Raw genomic sequence first — 20412 nt, 5'->3', positions numbered from 1 at the left:
AGACCTCAGGTGATCTGCCCACCTTGGGCATCCAAAGTACTGGGATTATAGGCGTCAGTTGTCGTGCCCAGCTGCCGCTGCTGCTGCCACCACCACCACCTCCACTGCCACTTCCCCTTCCTCCTCCTCCTCCTCCTCGTTCTCCTCTTCCTCCTCCTCTTTCTCCTTCTCCTCCTTCTCCTCCTCCTCCTCCTCCTTCTTCTCCTCCTCCTCCTTCTTCTTCTGATGGAGTCTTGCTCTGTAGCCCAGGCTGAGTGCAGTGGTGTGATATCAGTTCACTGCAACCTCCGACTCTGGGTTCAAGCAATTCTTCTGCCTCAGCGTCCAGAGTAGCTGGGATTGCAGGCATGTGCCATCACACCCAGCTAATATTTTGTATTTTTAGTAGAGACAGGGTTTCACCATGTTGGACTCCTGGCCTTTTTTTTTTTTTTTTTTTTTTAATAGAGATGAGGTGTTGCTGTGTTGCCCAGCCTGAAACTCCTGAATTCAAGTGATCCTTTACCTTTGCCTCCGAAAGTGCTAGAATTACAGGTGTGAGCCATTGCACCCAGGCTTGAGCTTTTACAATTTTTAATATGCTCATCTAATAATAAATAAAGTAGGTTGCATTATTATCTCCATTTTACAAATGGAGAAGCCAAGATGAATAACTTTCCCAAGTTGACACAATCTGTTATTGGTAAAGCTGGGGTTAGAATTAAGGCAATTCAAGCCAAAGAACTTGCACTAAACCACAGCAGTATCCTCCTTCTCGCCTAATGGAGGAGTTACTTTTAGGGTCAGTCACATCTTTAGAAGAATAGTATGTCCATATGGATGCATCAAAGGTTAAGAAAAATGTAGGGTCCTTAGTCTTGGATGTTTGGACCTTTGTCCATGGATAGGCCCCAGAGACCCAGGAATCTCATGATATTTGATGTGAGTTTCTGTGTATATACATAAATGAATTTTTCCTCAGGCCAAAGACCCATAGTTCTTATCAGATTCTCAAAGAATTCTGCAACTACTAAAAGATTGAGAACCATAGATGTAGAGAAAATATTTGAGATTTTCCTAAGACGCAGCTATAACTACTAAGTGCTCTAAAATATTTATAGATGGGTTCATTTAAAGAGTTATCCATAGATTACTTTTTATGTCTGCAAAGATTTTGGTTAGGGGACTAGGAGGTAGTATTTATTAGGCACAACTAGCTTATTTTAACTCTTAAATCATTACTGGAAACATACTGTTTTACAAATGTAGAAACTGAGGTTTACAGTGGTAAGAAACTTGCCCAATAACATGCTGATAAATGCTAGATCTAGGATACCCAGATCTGTCTAACTATAAAGCAAGTACAGCCTCACCTTGTGGTTAGATACAGGTGCAGAGCATTTGGTGCAACTAACTTTGTTGGGATCTTTAAGCAGTTTCCATATACCCTTATCTAGAAATAGAGGCTGAGTTATAAGGCATCTTAAGAACATTTTGAAGGAGAATTGAGTCCCGTTTTAAGAACATGTCTCACATGGTGCTGGTTTTGCCTCACATCGCTGAATTCTGTTCTCTGGGACTTCCTTTTAGGCAAGATTGTCCCAGCAACTACAGTAAGAGTAGTTTAGCTCCCAGAGTGCACTCATGATAACACAATTCAGGCTTCTGATGGTCACAGACCTAGCTTTTTCATATCTAGTGTCCTTTTGAACAAACTTGAACAGCCTTTCTACTACTATAGCTGCAATGTAGTTTGCAACAGAAAAGAAGAACTGGGGTCATTTTTGTTTTTTCCTTCTTCAGGTGCTACACAAGGTACATCTTGACTAATGTCTCCTATTCCACCACCTAGCTTGCCTGAAAATTTCTTTTTGCAAAACCATTTGTTTGTCAGCCATTGAGACACTGAGATCACAGTCAGGTGTTTTGAGATTTCATATCTATCTATCTATTTATTTATTTATTATTTATTTATTTATTTTGAGACAGAGTTTCATTCTGTGGCCCAGGCCAGAGTGCAGTGGCATGATATCAGCTCACTGCAACCTCTGCCTCCCAGGCTCAAGTGATTCTCATGCCTCAGCCTCCTGAGTAGTAGCTGGAATTACAGTACAGGCAAGTGCCACCATGCCCAATTAATTTTTTCTAGTTTTAGTAGAGATGGGGGTTCACTGTGTTGACCAGGCTGGTCTCACTCCTGGCCTCAAGTGATCCTCCTGCTTCAGCCTGCAAAACTGCTGGGATTATAGGTGTGAGCCACCATGCCCAGACTCTTAAAGACTTTTCTAATTTCATCAAGAATAACCACCTGCAGAGGTGGGCTTTAGAGAAGCAGGTAGGATCACCCTCAGTGGACTCTTCTGCAAGTTGAGGGGAAAGACCAGCATGCTGGATTGGGTATTTCTCCCAGCTTTGGGGAGGAGTAGAGCTCTTAGCAGAGAATGACCTCTACTCAGATGTTCTCCCCGCCTCTGCTCTGAGAAATTCACCACACAGTGCTGAATACCAACCAACTGAGGATTAGTATAATCTTAACAGCTATGCTGATCACCTAGCTGGAGTAGGACACTTGGAGGAGGAGAGGAGGACTGAGGCAGAAGAGGTTGTTATGGAGCCACGGTTGCTGTGGTAGCAGCAGGAATTAATGAGTATTTACTTAAATAGAAAATAATTCCTTGTAACACTGAGACAAATTGAAACTAGAGAGTTGATACTTCATACTACAAACAGACGCTTTGCTTTACAAAAAAATTAACCCAGTTTCCCAGTTTAAATTGTGAGTCATCCTTTCTAGTACTTTTTTTTTTTTTTCCGAAATGGAGTCTCACTCTGTTGCCTAGGCTGGAGTGCAGTGGCACCATCTTGGCTCACTGTAGCCTCCGCCTCCCAGGTTAAAGCAATTCTCATGCCTCAGCCTCCCGAGTAGCTGGGATTAGAGGCATAAGCCACCATGCCAGGCTAATTTTTGTATTTTTATTAGAGATGGGATCTTGCCATGTTGGCCAGGTTGGTCTCGAACTCCTGACCTCCAGTGATCCACTCACCTTAGCCTCCCAAAGTGCTGCGATTACAGGCATGAGCCACCATGACTGGCACTTTTCTAGTACTTTCTAAATGATTCAATGGTTTTCCTAAAAGGAGAAAAAAAGTTTTCATACAAAATTTCTAAAACCCCTGTATACCTGAATGTAAAAACTGCATATAGATTTTATTAGATTCTATGGCCGCCATAATAAACTGGATGGCTTAAAAAGCCAGAAATGTATTGTCTTCAAGTACTGGACACTTGAAGTCCAAAATGAAGGTTTCATCAGGGCCACGCTCCCTCTAAAACCTGGAGAGAAGTCTGTTCATGCCTCTTCCTAGCTTCTGATGGTTTGCAGGCAATCTTTGGTGCTCCCAGGCCTACAGATGCATCACTGTAGCCCCTCGTCTTCATGTAGTATTCTTTTTTTAAAAAAATAGAAACCATGATATTTATTGAAATACTGAGTTTTATTTCACATGTATATTTTTGTCTCACCACCATTTCCGTGTCTGACCAATGCTACTACTATGTCCTATCATGACATTCCACACATACTTAAAACCAAGCAAAGGGTGGAGTTCCACCTTTAAAAACTAAACAGGCATTTTGGACAACACATTCTTGGCAAAATGGAACCTGGACAATGTTTATCAAACATAGTAGGGAAAGTTCTCACTCTCCATTATAAAAAGGACAGCCAGATATCATCTGTTACAGAAATGAAATAAGATGAAAAATTTTTAGCAAATTGTTTAAACTATTTTCTTAAAGAGACTTCCTCCACTGCCAGAGATCTTGAATAGCCTTCTGGTCAGTCATCTGGAAGCAATTCTTCACATAATTGATGAACTTGGCTTTCACTTTGGGAAGGGAACCACCTTTTTCTATACTTGCTTGCATTTTTGCTTTAATGTCTTCTACAGAACTAGGTCCTTTTGGTGTTTTAGGTTTCTTTTCCTATTTTTTGAAGGATTCTTGTCCTTTTGATCTTGGTGTTGATGATGGTTTTGAGTCTTTCCCATTCTGATTTGACTTTTGTGCATTTTTGGCTAGAGTATCTCATATAGATTTCTTCACTGGTGCTTTTTTTTCAGTTTCCTCATCATCAAAATCATCATCATCATCATCTTCATCAGCAGGAAGTTTTACTTTTTTTCTGTGGAACCTTGCTACCACCTCCAGGGGCAGACCACTTTCCAGATATATTTAAGAGTTTCACATCCTCCTCTTCTTCCTCTTCTGACTCTGCATCTTCCTCCGCAGCTACTAAGTGCTGTCCACTAATACACACTGGCTCTGAACCACTCTTCAACCATAGGACCACTGGTGGTGTTATTTCAAAGCCCCCAAGGGACACCGTTGGCTGTACATTTTCAAAGTTGCCAGTGTTACTTTAATTGGACTGCCGTTGTAATTCATTGCCTTTGCTTCAACAATGTGCAATTCATTCTTTGCACCAGCCCCTAAACTGACCATTCTTAAAGATAACTGGTGCTCATTTTTATCATTATCCACCTTAAAGTGATAATCTTGTTGGCCTTAGTTCATAACTGAAAAAGATAGTTCTGGTGCCTCAGGGGGCTCATGTCCATCGAATCTTCCATCGGATGGTGGCACATACTTAGGTGGGAGAGAAGGCAGATGGAGATAAGCACAACCACTGCTCAAGAGAACAGCCTTGCAGGATGGAATCACACCAGGGCTTCACATAGTATTCTTCCTGTGTGTCTCTTCATACAGACTTCTTTCTGTGCCTGTCTGTGTTTGTATCCAAATTTCCTATCTTCATAAGGACACAAGCCATTATATTAAGGCCCACCCTGATTGACCTGATTTTGACTACATCTGTAAAGATCCCATTCCCAAATAAGGTCACATTCTGAGATATGTGGCCTTATAGATTAGAACTTCAACATATGTTTTTGGGGGGGACCACAGTGCAATCCATAGCATAGGTGGTAATTATGAAAGTATATGACATTTAAAATTATCCTTTTTTTTTTTTTTTGAGATGGAGTCTCACTCAGTCACCCAGGCTGGAGTGCAATGGGATGATCTTGGCTCACCACAACCTCTGCCTCTCAGGTTCAAGCAATTCTCCTGCCTCAGTCTCCTGAGTAGCTGGGATTACAGGCGCATGCCACCACGCCCTGTTAATTTTTGTGTTTTTAGTAGAGACGGGGTTTCACTATGTTAGCCAGGCTGATCTCAAACTCCTGAACTCATGATCCACCCATCTTGGCCTCCCAAAGTGCTGGGATTACAGACGGGAGCCACTGCGCCTGGCCAAAAATACAATTATCTTTACAAGTGAGTCATGAATTACTCTGAAATCATTACCTTCTAGCCTTTCAAAATACTTTCATAGATTGCTATCTTATGCAGTGGTCAAGTGTGTTCCCCATTTAATTATTAGACTTAATTAGCTACTTTATCATTTCAGTGCTGTGTGAAGTACACAGTAGAAAAAAAGCCTTTTATATGACAAAGTATGATACATTTATGGGATGATCTAAAACCTCAGACATGATTCTCCATGATGAGATCTCTTTTATTCCTTGGTGTTCACCAATGTGTGCTTTTCTGCCCTTGTTTTGTAGGATATTTCTCTAGAACTGGTTTTTTGTCTAGTTTTGCTGTCATTCCACTTTGAAACTTGATATGGTTTGGCTGTGTCCTCACCCAAATCTCATCTTGAATTGTACCTCCCATAATTCCCATGTGCCATGGGAGGGAACTGGTGGGAGGTAACTGAATCATGGGGGCGAGTTTTCCCATGTTGTTCTCGTGATAGTGAATAAGTCTCATGAGATCTGGTGGTTTTATAAAGGGCAGTACCCCTGCACATGCTCTCTTGCCTGCCACCATGTAAAATATGCTTTTGCTCCTTCCTCACCTTCCAACATGATTGTGAGGCCTTCCCAGCCATATGGAACTGTGAGTCCATTAAACCTCTTTTTTTCCTCCTTCCTTCCTTCTTTCCTTCCTTCCCTCCTTCCCTCCCTCCCTCCCTTCTTCCTACTCTCCTTCCCTCTTTCCTTCCTTCCTTCCTTTTTCCCAGTCTCGGGTATGTCTTTATTAGCAGTGTGAGAAGGGACTAATACAAACCTCATATCAGGTTTAGTTTCTGTTTGATAGACATGCAGATCAAAGAGGGTATAATTATCTTTAGTAAGCAAAACTAACAGCATAATCCTAGACAAGAACTTACAGAACGTTCATATCCATATACATCTCCAGTGGTTGGGAGTGCTCACAAAAAGGAACCATTACATCCTTCTTGTCTATATTTACAGATATCATACATTACCCGTAATACCTTATTTTCTACAAATTAAAATTTTAACCAAAACTTAATTGTCAAGCATTGGCAACAGAGAGCCCAGCTATATTAGTGTACAAATGATCATTGTGGAGTTTTAAATTTCCAGCCACTTTGTTTTATGCAAGTGTATTATTTTCTTATTTTGAGAATGTTCTTTACACTTCTTTTTAAAAATGAAGATATTTATTTGGAAAATATTAGTAGCATGATAAGTCAACCTCACCAGATATTAACAGTTCACAGGTCAGGCAATAGGTAGAAAAAGTCCATGTGACCTTCTTAAAAAGAAATGGATGACCACCTCAATAGCTGACTCCATCTTCTATTTTATTACTGGCTGATTCATAATCCAAAATATGAAGTTTTAGGACTTTTTCTCAAAAGGAGAAACTTGGGGAAAATGTCTGAAGCAATGATATTGGCCTTTTTTTCCTTCTTTATGAAACTTTAACTGCATACTTCAGTCTGGTGGAATCTTTTGTGTTATTCTGACTATCAATAAGAACCAGAGGACTATGTTGATGATTGTTGATGATTTCCGCAACACTTCCAAAGTACTAGAGGAAGGAAACATAGGTGAATTACACATTAGCATTTGTGTTAACTTTGAGCTCCACTCCTCCCATCTTCTTTAGTAAAAGTTATTACATTCCAGCTGACATTCTGCCCAAAAAAATGTAGTTTAACAAAGGCTGTAACCTTCAAGATGACAGACTTTGGACTTAGCTGTATTAAGCACGATGAAAAACCCACTGACAGCCGCAATTAGCATTGCTACTTAGAGAGATTACTTCACTAAGTTATGATGAAATATTATAGTATATTGCTTTTTATTTACTGTTAAATGTAAAACAGTCATACAATGCATTTTTCTACATTCTTTACAAAACATAGATCATCTCTTACTTTGCACAAGTCTCAGATACAAGAACTGATGTAATAAATTAACCTTAGAATCTAGTACAAGGAAACAGTCATTTCCTAAACAAATTTATGTTTTGCTTTCTTTTTTAAACAAATAAAGAAAGCTTTATTCACTTGCATATTTCCATTTTTACTTGGTTCCTGGTAAGCTTAGAGTTTTAACTTAGTGCCTAATTAATAATGAAATTTCATGTGAGGCTCTCTCCATGCATACTTATTTTTCTAAATTTTGAACTTTGTTGCCTATGGGTTTTGCTTTAAAATTATCACAAATTTTGTTTTGAAAAATAAAGTTTTAAAGGGTAAAATAAATGTAACACAGACCATGAAATGAAATGCATTGAGTATACAAAAGTGCTACAAGTTCACACTCATTAAATGAATGTATTTAGAATCATTTTTAAAATGTGGTAATTGATTTACAACAGCGCCATAAGTTTGGTGGTTACTATCAATTGATTTTATTTTCTCCATTTTTTAGATAAAGACAAACATCTAGAGTAAAAATTTTAAGCTTTTATTAATTTTTTGGATGACTTCCAAGTATCTACACATTGAATAAAGTAAAATATTCAGAATATTGGCCAACATTTTCAAATGAAATACCAGTTGTCTTTTAGATAATTGGCTATCTCATTCTGTCACCCTTTAGATAATTGGCTGTCTCATTCTGTCACCCAGGCTGGAGTGCAATGGCGTGATCTCAGCTGACTGCAACCTCCAACTCCTGGGTACAAGCGATTCTTCTGCTTTAGCCTCCCGAGTAGCTGGGACTACAGGCATGTGTCACCATGCCTGGCTAATTTTTGTATTTTTAGTAGAGATGGGGTTTCACCATGTTGGCCAGGCTGGTCTTGAACTCCTGACCTCAGGTGATCCGCCTGCCTCAGCCTCCCAAACTGCTGGGATTACAGGCATGAGTTACTGCACCTGGCCATACCTTTAGTCTTTATTCTTTACTTCCTGTTCAATCATTCAGCCCTCTTGCAATTGCCAATGAAATTCTTTCATTATGAATCCCATAAAACATTCATTCTGCTTGTTTGGCATAACATGTTGCTAAACCAAATGCAGTTAAAAGTTAAATTTATGGATTAAAGGGCCAGAAAATGAAATAGCATAACTCTTTGAAGTGGATTACAAGGGGGAAAGTGTGTTCTGAACCTAGGAAGCACAGGAGAGGATTGCTACACTTACACAAACAAATATCTCATTCTGTCCCTCTAGTCCCTGAATATTGTGAGTATTTGCCTTGTGGTATTTGTGTTTGCAGTAGGGAGTTGAGCTGAGTTGAAACATTTGAAGTAGCGAATGGAGTTGAAGAATATTTGTGATTTAATTTAAAAAGGAATTGGGCATAACATAGTTACAACTTCCCCTCAGCTCTCCTTTTTTTTTTTGTTTTCATTAATCAGTGTATTTGAGATATTCATATGTGGACAGAAAAACAATTCGTTTAATAACTCAAAATCTCATGGCCAATAAGACACAGCAAACAATTGTCAAAACTGTAAAATTACTTAATGCTATATCACTTAATATCAAAATAGCTACATGAAAAGTTGAACAGTTAATGAGTTGGTTATGTTTTCTAGCCACATACACAAAAATACAGACTTAAAAAAAAATCCACATGATTGTCATCATGTAACTGACACTTTAATTTTCCCTCCAGATGTTCAATGTATAGGGAACATAATCTTTTTATTATAGATAATTTAAGTAAGAGTTTTAATTGACTGTCAGTACCTCCAGATACTATTATAGTAATAAACTACTTATTTTGGAATCCATAGGCTGAATATGTTGGAAGTGAGGTGAAGCTCTGGTCTATTCATTCTAAAGCAGAGATGAAGTTTCTTTAGGCCAAGACAAATTCCTGTTTACCAGAATTTCCTAGACAAGGAAATTTAGAGCCCCTCGCAGAGCTCAAAATTTGTGAGAGAATTTCAGGACCTGGAAATAGGACAGCTTCTTCACCCACCCTTAAGCCTCTTATAGAAGAGCTAGACTGCTGGGGAAGCTTTAGGATATGAAATTTTAAATGTAGATTTTAAAACCCAAGATAGGTCTTGATTAATGCTCTCAGATTCAAGAGTTTTGCATTTTGAAATTATCTGAGACTTTGTTAAAAGCAAAATAAAATTCCCAATATAAAAATCCTAGAAGAAAACGTAGAGGGAAACATCATGACACTGGATTTGGCAATGATTTTTTGGATATGACACTAAAAGCATAGGCAACAAAAGCAAAAATAGGCAAGAAAATATCAAATTTAAAAGCTTTTGCCCAGCAAATAACACCTATGGAATGGGAAAAAAATATTTGCAAATCATTTATCTGATAAAGGGTTAATATCCAGAATATATAAAGAACTCCTAAAACTCAGCAACAGAAAAAAATCAAATAACCTGATCACAAAATAGAACAGGCATTTCTCAGAAGATGGCCAAGTGGCCAAAAGGCATATGAAAAATGTTCAATATCACTAATCATCAGAGAAATGCAAATCAAAACCACAATAAGCTATATCACCTCACATCCATCTGGAAGACTACTGTAAAACAACAACAACAAAATTCAGAATATAAGAAGTGCTGGTGGGGATGTGAAGAAGTTAAACCCTTGTGTGCTGTTGGTGGAGTTGTGAAATAGTTCAACTGCTGTGGAAAAAAGTTTGAGAGGTCCTCAAAAAATTAAAAACAAAATACCCATATCATCCAGCAATCCCACTTCCGGGTATATACCCCAAACACTTGAAAGCCATGTCTTGGAGAGATTTGCACACCCATGTTTATAGCAGCACTGTTCACAACAGCCAAGAGGTAGAAGCAACACAGATGTCCACTGATGGATGTTAGACACACAAAATGTGGTATATAGATACAACGAGATGCTATGCAGCCTTAAAAAGGAAGGAAATCCTGACACATGCCACAACATGGATGAGTCTCAAGGACATCATGCAAAGTGAAATAAGCCAGTCATAAAGGACAAATATTGTGTGATTCCACTTGTATGAGGTATCTAAAGTAGTCAAATTCATAAAAACAGAACGTGGTTGCTAGGGGCTACAGGAAGGGGGAAAAAGGAAGTTGTTTAGTGGGTATAGGGTTTTAGTTCTATAAGATGAACAAGTTCTGAAGATCTGTTTCACAACAATGTAAATATACTTAACACTACTGAGGTGTACACTTAAAAATGATTAAGATGGTAAATTTTATATGTGGTTTTTTAAACCTCAATTGTCTAAAAAGCAAAATAAAGAATACCCATGACTTTTTCAGTTTGTTTCAAGAATGCTATTCTCCTGCCTGCAATCACTCAATCAAATCAATTCAGTCACTTAATAATTATTAAGTGTACACTGAAGCCAAATATTGTGGTCTGATTCTGGAAATATAATTGCCCTTGGCCTCACGTAGTGGAGAAGACAGACACTTCAGCAATCATGACACTTTCCAACAATTTAAATACATGCTAACAGGTACTGGGTTTGGAATGGTGTAGCTTTTTCTGAGGGAATCTTGAAAGTAAATATTGCTTAAATTGAATTTTGTTTATGCTATTTTCTCTGCATAGGTTGTTCTTCCCATTTTCTTCTTTCTACTTCTTTCCAACTTGTATTCTACCTATTCAAATTCAGCCCATAATTCAAAACCAGAACAAGTATCACTCCATTTCTAGACCATTCATGGGTTACTCCAGCTCATATTTCAGGGTTCATTTATAGGAGCAGGCTGGCTAAACTGAGATATGGTAAGCATTGAGTTTGGTCCATATTAAAGAGGTATTAAAGTTAATGTATGGCTAATATTTAATACCCATGTGATTTTTTTTTTCTTGCTGCAGGCCCATTAGTTCATTCTGGTACAAGGGCTATAGTCTAATATCTTAACTCAAGTTTCTGTATCTCTTCTGGCTCCTTCCCTGGTAACCTACCTTGGTACTCAAGTTGAGATTTTTAGATATTTACTTTGGAGGTCTGGACCTTGACCTTAATTCTTACCACCTTAATTCAACTTGACATCTCAATCTTGATTTATATTTGCCCATGGACTAAATCGTGTGTCAGACTGACCTCACTAAATAACTGAATGAAAGGACTAGGATGTACATCACACCATTTTTTCCTTTTCTGCGTTCTTATAGGATATATTGCCCAAATAAAGTATTCTATCTTGTTCTCTGTGACATTTATGCAAGCATAAGAATAAATACTTTTGTATCCCTTCTTCTCATCTCTAGCATCTAATACAATATATGATGTAATTATACTCAATGCATAGTTATAAAATTGAATTTAAAAAGAAATCACTGACCTCTTCACCATTTTTCTTTCTGCCCAAGGCATATTGTTTCGTTGCTTCAATAAATCGCACAGGAATATTATATACTCGCTTATTAAAGAATACAACTAGTGTATATGGTTGTTTGGAATCATGGCCAGAGCTTTTCCGAATGAGAAATGATCCATCCTGTTTAATTTTTTTTTTAAAAAAGCATAATTATGGTTAGTATTACTTATATTTCTACAGGTTCAAAAATCATTTTATAAAGAACATCTATATTACATTCCAAAGGTAAATTATTTAGCTACATTATTTTTATTATTGATTAGCACTTGTCTTCTTATTTTCTAAGAAAATAGTCCAGGAAAATATATACTCATAGAAAATTCTGAGTAAGATCAATGCTTGTCTTTAAAGTAATAACGAATTAATTATTTTTAGAGACAGTCTCACATTGTTGTTTAGGCTGGTGTGCAGTGGTGCAATCATAGCTCACTGTAGTCTGGAACTCCTGAGTTCAAGTGATCCTCACACCTCAGCCTCCTGAGTAGCTGGGACTACTGGCATGTACCACCATGCCCAGCTAAATGCTAGCTTTTTAATGTGCTAAATAAAGTTTTATATTTATAAAATTTAGGAAAATGTGAAGGGATCCATTAAGATCAAACCTAGAGGACTCTCTTGAACTGGGAACCATAGTCACCAGTTGTCTACAAAAAAAAGTATCAAACAAATTCCATTCGTAAGCACTGTAAGAAGAAAACAGAGATTGGGAATCAAAACTTTCGGCTGATGAAAATTCTCTCCCCAAAGAACTTATATTAAAAAAAATCCCAAAACTGTAACACAATAATTCAAATTTTGTTAAATATTTTATTAAAATATTTAGAATCATAAAATAAAAAATTACAAGCAAAAGATGGACAAAAAACAGAATGAAATGCAACAAGAGTTGATCAAACTCAGGAAAAAAATTGAAGAAAAAGACAAACCTAGCTCAGCAACAAAGAAAAAATTTTAAGATGTCCAAGAGCCTCAAATGAAGATTTAAGAAATGACACTTGAAGGAAGGTGTGGAAACAACCAGGAGCGGTAATGTGATTTACTAAAATAAGTACCATAGAATCAAAGACAGTGATTGGAATGAAAGAATGACAAAAAAGATCCAAAATGCACATAAATTGAGTTCGTGCAGAAGAAAAACAAAACAATGGAACAGACTACCCGTTAAGACTACAATCTAAGAAAACTTATTGGCTGTAAGAGAAAACTTAAATCTACATATTGAAAGGGCTTCTGTCTATTTGAGAAAATTGACTTGGAATAATCAACTCAGAGATATAATCTGGTAAAATGATTAGACTTTAAAAACAAAAAGTCTACAGAGCCACCAGACTAAAGTATCAAATTACATAGAAGGGCAAGAAAGTCACATTGGCATCAGACTTCTCAAGAGCATCATATGGAACAACAAAATCTAGTGGAGCAACACTTTTAAAACTCAAATTAAGGATTTTATATCCAGCCAAGATTGTTTCCAACTACTAGGATATGAGACAACAGTTTTTTAACTCTTTCTCTTTTCACCCCCAATAGCAGTCTCGCTCTGTTGCCTAGGCTGGAGAGCAGTGCCACAATCTCGGCTCACTGCAACCTCCGCCTCCTGGGTAGGCTCAAGCAATTGTCCTGCTTCAACCTCCTGAGGACCTGGGATTACAGGTGCTTGCCATCATGCCTGGCTAATTTCTGTGTTTTTAGTAGAGATGAGGTTTTGCCATCTTGACCAGGCTGGTCTCAAAACCCTGACCTCAAGTAATCCACCCACGTTGGCCTCCCAAAGTGCTAGGATTACAGGCATGAGCCACTGTGCCTGGCTGAGAAAACAGTTTTGAATGCACAAGAACTCAGGGAATAATGTAGACACAGTTTTTCCTCAGAATCTACTACAGGTACACTTTATCAAATGAAAATGACAATGGTGGAAGCCAACCAAAGGGCTGATGGAACACACAATATGTTTACTTGTAGAGCCAGGACTAAAACAAGGGTGAGGAAGAACAGTATGCAAATGCTATATACTCTGACAAAGAAGGGTGCAAGTAAACAAAAACAACAAAAAAATGGGAGGAAAGGAGAGAAAGAAAAAGTGGCACTTTAATCTTGAATTGTCCAAACTGTCCCTGGTGTTCCTACATGATTGAGGTTGGGCTCTCCAAACATTTACTTCCAGGTATTTTTTGTTTGTTTGTTTGCTTGCCCTCTTGACTCAAATTTTTAATCCTGCACATTAATCCAAAATAGCCTATCACTGTTCACTCCTCAGTGGAGCTTATAGAGCACAAGCCTTCCATCGATCTCCCCCGGAGCTTTCTTCCCTCCCACACTGGAGGGCAGTGGAGCCTGTGGGTCCTTGCAGAGATGAAAGGGCAAGTAGAAATAAGATGGAGGAACTTGAAAGAGAGGAGGGGATAGCATTTTCTCTTGAGTAAGTAAAAGAAAAAGATCCTTGTATCTATCTATACTTTTTGCAATTATTTAATTAGCATATTGTAAGGATAACAACTGTGTCTATTATAATAGGCTGAGGGCAAAACGTGTGATTTAAAAATGATCAGATCTTGGCTGGGTGTGTTGGCTCATGCCTGTAATCCCAGCACTTTGGGAGGCCGAGGTGGGCGGATCACCTGAGGTCAGGAGTTTGAGAACAGCCTGGTCAACATGGTGAAACCTCATCTCTACTGAAAATACAAAACTTAGCCTGATGTGGTGGCACACACCTGTAATCCCAGCTACTTGGGAGGCTGAGGCATAAGAATCACTTGAACCCAGGAGCAGAGGTTGCAGTGAGCTGAGATTCAGCCACTGCACTCCAGTGAAACCGTGTCTCAAAATAAATAAATTAATTAATTAATAAAAATAATAAATAATAAAAATGATCAGACCTTGTTTGATCTGTGCAATGCCTCTTCAGCAGACTTTCGATCACAGGCACCAGCATACCACGGCTTGCAGAGAATGTCAGCTTCCTGTAAAATGGAGGGCACTGGTCAGCATGAGGTGGTCCCTACTCACCTCTAATTTCTGTGTACTAGAAACCAAGACTCATTTGCATTATCAAGACAGGCCTCTACATTTGGACCAATAATTTTAAGAGGAGTTTTATTTTTCCTTTGATCAAACACAAGGATTATACTATCAACTTGTTTTTTGTATTTTTTTTCATTTGGACTTAGCTAGGTTCCTGAACTATTTCTTTCTTTCTCCTAAAAAAGTAATAGTAATAATCTCCCTTTCCATTGTGCTCTTATTGCTCTGACTGCTCTTACTTTGTGGAGTGCTAATTTCCAAAGTATTTTTACAAATATTATCTTATTTGATTCTTGCAAGAAAGGACATATGCCTTCTTTGAAAGCAAGAAGGACACATACGATTATCCGTATTTTACATTTTTACATATATTTTTATGGAAACTTAGAAAGACTTGCCTAAGGGCACACAGAGTCCTTTCTCTGTCTCTTTTTAAACTGTGCTGTTTTATATATGATTTAATATCATAAGTCTCCACAGATCTATTTGGAGGAAATTACAAAATTTAGTAAAATCTGTGTGAGAGGAAGAACAATGAAAACGCATTTCCTTGCTAGTTTTGAGGAAACGTTAACTGGAGCAATATCTTAATCATTGAAAACAGCAACAACAACTGGGTATTCTGTCCCTATTATCAAATGACAGTTCACATAATGATGTAACATAGAGTTTCTGTTCTCAAGGTTCACTCCAAATGCCCTCTTCTCAGAAGACATACTTTTTCCTGCAGTTCCCTGGTAACAATTTAGTGACATCAAGAGTTCATTTCATACCTGTTCTGAAATAGTGGACTTGGATGAAAAGCTGGGTAGGGGCCCAACCACAGTTGGGCTTCCCCCTTCTGTAAATCCTGAAAGAGATCAGAAAAGTCCTTCAATTAATCTTCATGTTTCTTGAACTCTTTCTATGCCTACACCCTAACACTGTGCTAGGTGCTGTGGGGGACACATGCCCCCTCAAAAATCCTTAAGGCAATGGTTCCAAAAGTATGGTCCAAGGACCCCTGGAAATCCTGACAATCCTTTCAGGGGCTTCAAGAGGTCTTTTCTTTTCCAATTACCCATCACTATGAAATCTGATTTTCTTCATGTAGTTCCACCAGAAAAACTTTGCAACAGATTGAATGTAGATACAGAGATAAGAAACCGGCAGTCTCTGTTACATTGCAGTAACATATATTAAAGAGATTTACAAAATGTAAACTAATGCCACTCTTTCCTCTAAATTGTTTTTGTTTGGAAAATATAGTTATTTTTCATAAAACCATGTTATTTATGTTAACATGTAATGAGTTTAATATTATTTTTAAATGGATTAATACATATTTTAAATGTCTCAGTTTTAATTCTTAAAATACTAGGTGCCAATAAAAACATGTAAACCAAAGCTCCTCAGGTCTATAATGATTTTAAGAGGGTTAAAGTGATTCTGAGACCAAAATGTCTGAGAATTGCTGTCTTCAGGCATCAACTACCTCAAAGAGTTTATAGGCTAAATGTGGAAACGTGAAATACAGAAAATACTTATCTACATTCATTCATTCATTCATTCAGTTTCTCTGCCGTGGCTCAAAGGCATTGGGGATATATAGCAGTTAATAAAACAGCAAAATGCCCTGCTCTCCTGGAACTTAAGTTTTAATGGATTGAGATGGGCAATAAAGACATAAGTAAAAATATACATAGAATATTAGAGGATCATAAATGCCAAGGAGAAAAATAAATCAGGAAAGGAAGACCTCACTGAGGGAACACTTGGGTAAGATGTGCAGGTGGAGATGGAGGAGGCAGTGGACATCCCCAGGAGAGAATGTCCCGGGTAGAGGGAGCCATGAACGCAAAGCCTGGCATGAACAGTAGAGGGAGCCATGAACACAAAGCCCTGAGGAATAGCAGCGGCGCCACTGTGCCTGGAGTACAGTGAGAAAAGGGGAGAAGAATAAGAAATACAGTCAGATAGAAAGCAACGAAGGGACCAGATTTATAGAACCTGGTGGACCCTTAACATGACTCAAGAGCTGTAATGAACATGGTAAGGGAAGCTTTTGGAGGTTTTTGAACAGGGAGTAACATGATCTGCCTGTCTTTTAACAGGGTCATTCTGGTTGCTGGGCTGGAAACAGAGGGTGGCAAGAGCAGAGTCAGGGAGGCCAGCTGGGTGTTTTTGCAGGAGATGACAGTGGCTTGGACAGATCACAGCAGTGGAAGTAGTGAGAGTGGTTGGATTCTGAATCTATTATGAAGGACCAGCTGGAAGGCGAGTGAAGAAAGCAAGTGAGAAGTCAAGGGTGACTCTAAGGTTTTTGACAAGAGCAACCAGTTATCCTTTATTAAGATGGGGAGGTCTGCAGGAGAAAGAGTTCTTGAAGAACTAAGTGCTTCAGATAATAGTGCCCTAGGTGTTCAGAGAAGGCAGCCACCATTGTTAAGAGGAGGAGGCAGTGAGGGCTTGGCAGGTCCAACAAAGATGGGCCAAAAAGAAAGTTGTATTCTGATAGGAGGGGAACGGTACTCCCAGGTATGAGCAGCAAAGGTGAGTGAGCGAATAGACTTTCCCCAGATGCACAGTGCAGTGCGGTTGGTGGTTTCTGCAGTTCTGGCAGTTGGAAGAGTACCCATGGCTAATATTTTCTGACCCCTGAATGTGCCAGGCCTGTTCTGTTTTCAACATGTGCACATCTCATCCTTTCACCGGCTCTTTGTGGAAAAAGCTATTAAGCCCATTTTACAGAAGAGGCCTTCTCAGACCACCCTGTCTACAGCAGCAGCCCTCCCTTCCTCCATGCTGTGTATGTATTTTTCTTTATAGCACTGTGATGCTGTGCTGTATTTTTCTTTATAGCAACTTAGCACTTATCTGATATGATATTATTTGTGTGTTTATTTTTACTGTCTATCTCCTTCAATAGACTACAAACTTCATGAAGACAGGGTCTTTGTTTCATTCATCCTTTATCTCCTGTGCCTAGAAAAGTGCTTGGCACATGGCATATGGTCACTATCAACTGAATGAATAACTTGGGTTGAAAAACGATAAAAGGTATAATAAAACTTTTTAAATAATGAAAAATAAATTTCTGTAGCCAAACATTTTCACTTTGTGTTGTCAGAATTTAAAAAAAAAGTGAAGGTTTCATTTATTTAAGATGAATATTATTAAAATCTAAAAAGCCAATTTATATTTAGTAAAAAAATGCATATAATTTTTTGCATGTGGACTATTACTATTTATTTAATTGGATTTAAGCTTGATTATTTTGGAATATATCCCAAATTACCTACATAAGGCAGAGTTTTTTTCTTCTCTCTTTCCCACATTGAGTTGAAGGCAAATTAAGGTTTGAGCAGTTACTTTCTGTGAGCCTGACTTATCGAATTCCTACATTTTTAGGGTGATGTTTGCCTTGGGAAAATTATCCAGGTATTGGCCACATCCTCTTTTTAGGGTACCTTTTGTAGAAATATTTTGTGACCTTTAAAAGGTATTTTAGACTTAGGTTAAATGGGTATTATTTGTTTAGAGCCAAACACTATACCTAGTGCTCCCCATATGTTGTTTTACTTAATCTTATTATTTTGAAAACAGCTGTATTGTTTTTGCAAAAAAAAAAAAAGTTAAAAAAGGATGCATGACCAGTATAATATTAAATCACTACTAAAAAAAGTAAAAATTGCCTCAATTATATTTACTTTTCAAAGCAACTCTGTGAAATAAACATTCTTGGCCCCATTTTACAGGTAAGGAAGCAAGCGGGAGAAGATGCCAGGATAATGCAGCTGGAAGCGACAGTGCTGTGTTAGCACGTAGGCCTGTCAGACTCTAAGCTCCAGCCTCGACCACTCCCTGATACACTACGTGACTTCGTTGTACTTACTTGGCAGAGGTATGGGTTTTTGATGGATTTGTCTGCAAGGAAGAATTTCAGATAATTAAAGGACAAAGCACAGTATAAGTAAGTTTGACTTTTTGTTTACACTGGCGATGCCATGAATGGGCACATCACAAAGAAATCAGTACAAATGGCCAATAAAATATATCTAGAGATAGAAGAGGCATCAGAACCTTAAAGATAAGTAAGACTCGGCTGGGTGCGGTGGCTCGCGCCTGTGGTCCCCACATTTTGGGAGGCCGAGGCGGGCAGATCATGAAGTCAGGAGATTGAGACCATCCTGGCTAACATGGCGAAACCCTGTTTCTATTAAAAGTACAAAAAATTAGCCCTGTGTGGTGGTGTGCGCCTGTAGTCCCAGATACTCGGGAGACTGAGGCAGTAGAATTGCTTGAACCCGGCAGGCAGAGGTTGCAGTGAGCCGAGATCTTGCCACTGCACTCCAGCCTGCATGACAGTGAGACTTTGTCTCAAAAAAAAAAAAAAAAAAGATAGCTGAGACTCTTCCTTTTAGTTTTGAAAAAGGAGGAAATCTTGACTAAAGTATTTTAGTCAAGTTCAATAATTAACCCAATTAGTAGGTCTCTGCAACTCTACACAGTTATTTTAAAGTTGCTTAACACCTTTTAACATGCAATGGCAAAACAATGAAATGTTGGATCTTTACCTAGCACTACAAAACAGTGTCGCTGTGCAGTGAAACAATGCACATGTTAATTCCTGCAGCAACAAGAGGAAACTGATCTTTAAAGGAAAGGTTCTTACTTCTGGGCAGGAGGAAACACTGGTGACTGCACAGCTTCTTGTCTATGACTTGACCCTCGGTGGCGTTCAGCAGGTATAGGTTTTTCTGGATCAGGAAAATTATCACATTAGGATTAGAGCGAAATGTCTGTCCTCATCCCAAAACCCAGCAACATCAGCCGAGAAGAATGAAATTTGATCAGAAGTCTTCCCAGGAACATGTCTTTTACTGGGATGCCATGGATCTGTGCACTTGCCAGTCTGCTGATGCGGTTGTGCTATTAGGACCAGGACTTCCTCCCAGCAGTGTTACAAGTACATCCTACTGCCTCTGCGTTCATCCACTGGCAACGTATGTAGAGACTGAACCCGTGGGCCCTGAAACTTTTAAGTGCATGAGTATAGCTGGAAGCCAGAAGAGGAGAAAATTTTAGCCCAGCTCACCCTCTACTTTCCATGTGGCCTCCACACAGGTGGAGACAACTCCCTGGTGGGTCTTATTAGTCATAAGGCATGGTACAAGCAGTGTATGACTGATAAGAGGCACACTACTGAGTTCGTAAATGATCTCTTTTTGCAAAGTTAATTGCAAATTCAAGGTTATCCCTATAATAATGTTAATCTCACTTGCATTTCACTGTGTTTTCCTGAGCAGAAGAGGAAAGGGTGGGAAATGGGCATAAACCTGAAGTGTAAGACATTGATGTTGAAGCTCATAGTGAACTCTACTCCTGAACCGTTAATAAATGTGATCACAAATTATTTTAATACTTAACTGTCCCTCAAATTTGTCCTTGGGGGGAGGGGTGTGTTAAAATCTTGGTATGTCCATGTGTGAGTCTCTGCATGGAAGAAAAGCTGAGAACTACAGGAACTCAAAAGCAATAAAAGTAGTAAGAACCCAAAGATTCAAATAAATGGTAAGATAGACGTCAGGGTTTCTTACCATTCAGTGGTGCAGTAAAGCTTGGAAACCCTGAACCTCTGAAGATTGTATTTTGAATTTGTGGCAAGTTACTTCAAACCTCTGTTAGATGTTTTGCTCATGACTTTAAAACTTGGTAATTTCAGAAGGAGAAACAACAAACACCTTAGGCCTTGCCAGCCTATAAGCTTTGACCACACCTGCTTTGCCTCCACTATC

The 20412-nt window shown here is 38.6% G+C and overlaps 1 protein-coding gene and 1 pseudogene across 2 annotated transcripts in view; both read right to left on the bottom strand.

Moving 5' to 3' along the window:
• Positions 1-2845: 2845 nt before the first annotated feature.
• LOC105708198 (nucleophosmin-like) lies at positions 2846-6067 on the bottom strand (annotated as a pseudogene).
• A 92-nt stretch (positions 6068-6159) lies between these two features.
• BLNK (B cell linker) overlaps positions 6160-20412 on the bottom strand; it is a 72226-nt gene continuing 57973 nt past the window's right edge. For both annotated transcript variants that reach the window (XM_012439456.2, XM_012439457.2), the window contains 6 exons: positions 19290-19374; positions 18510-18541; positions 15409-15485; positions 14491-14574; positions 11579-11734; positions 6160-6889 (listed from right to left, as the gene is read on the bottom strand). In XM_012439456.2, coding sequence (XP_012294879.2) covers positions 6770-6889; positions 11579-11734; positions 14491-14574; positions 15409-15485; positions 18510-18541; positions 19290-19374 — 554 coding nt within the window. In that variant the 3' untranslated portion in view covers positions 6160-6769. The remainder of the gene's footprint in view (positions 6890-11578; positions 11735-14490; positions 14575-15408; positions 15486-18509; positions 18542-19289; positions 19375-20412) is intronic.

Source organism: Aotus nancymaae, unplaced genomic scaffold, assembly GCF_030222135.1.
Source record: "Aotus nancymaae isolate 86718 unplaced genomic scaffold, 86718_ANA_hifiasm-v0.15.2.pri h1tg000010l, whole genome shotgun sequence".
NCBI lineage: Eukaryota > Metazoa > Chordata > Mammalia > Primates > Aotidae > Aotus > Aotus nancymaae.
This window is presented reverse-complemented; position numbering and strand designations above follow the sequence as displayed.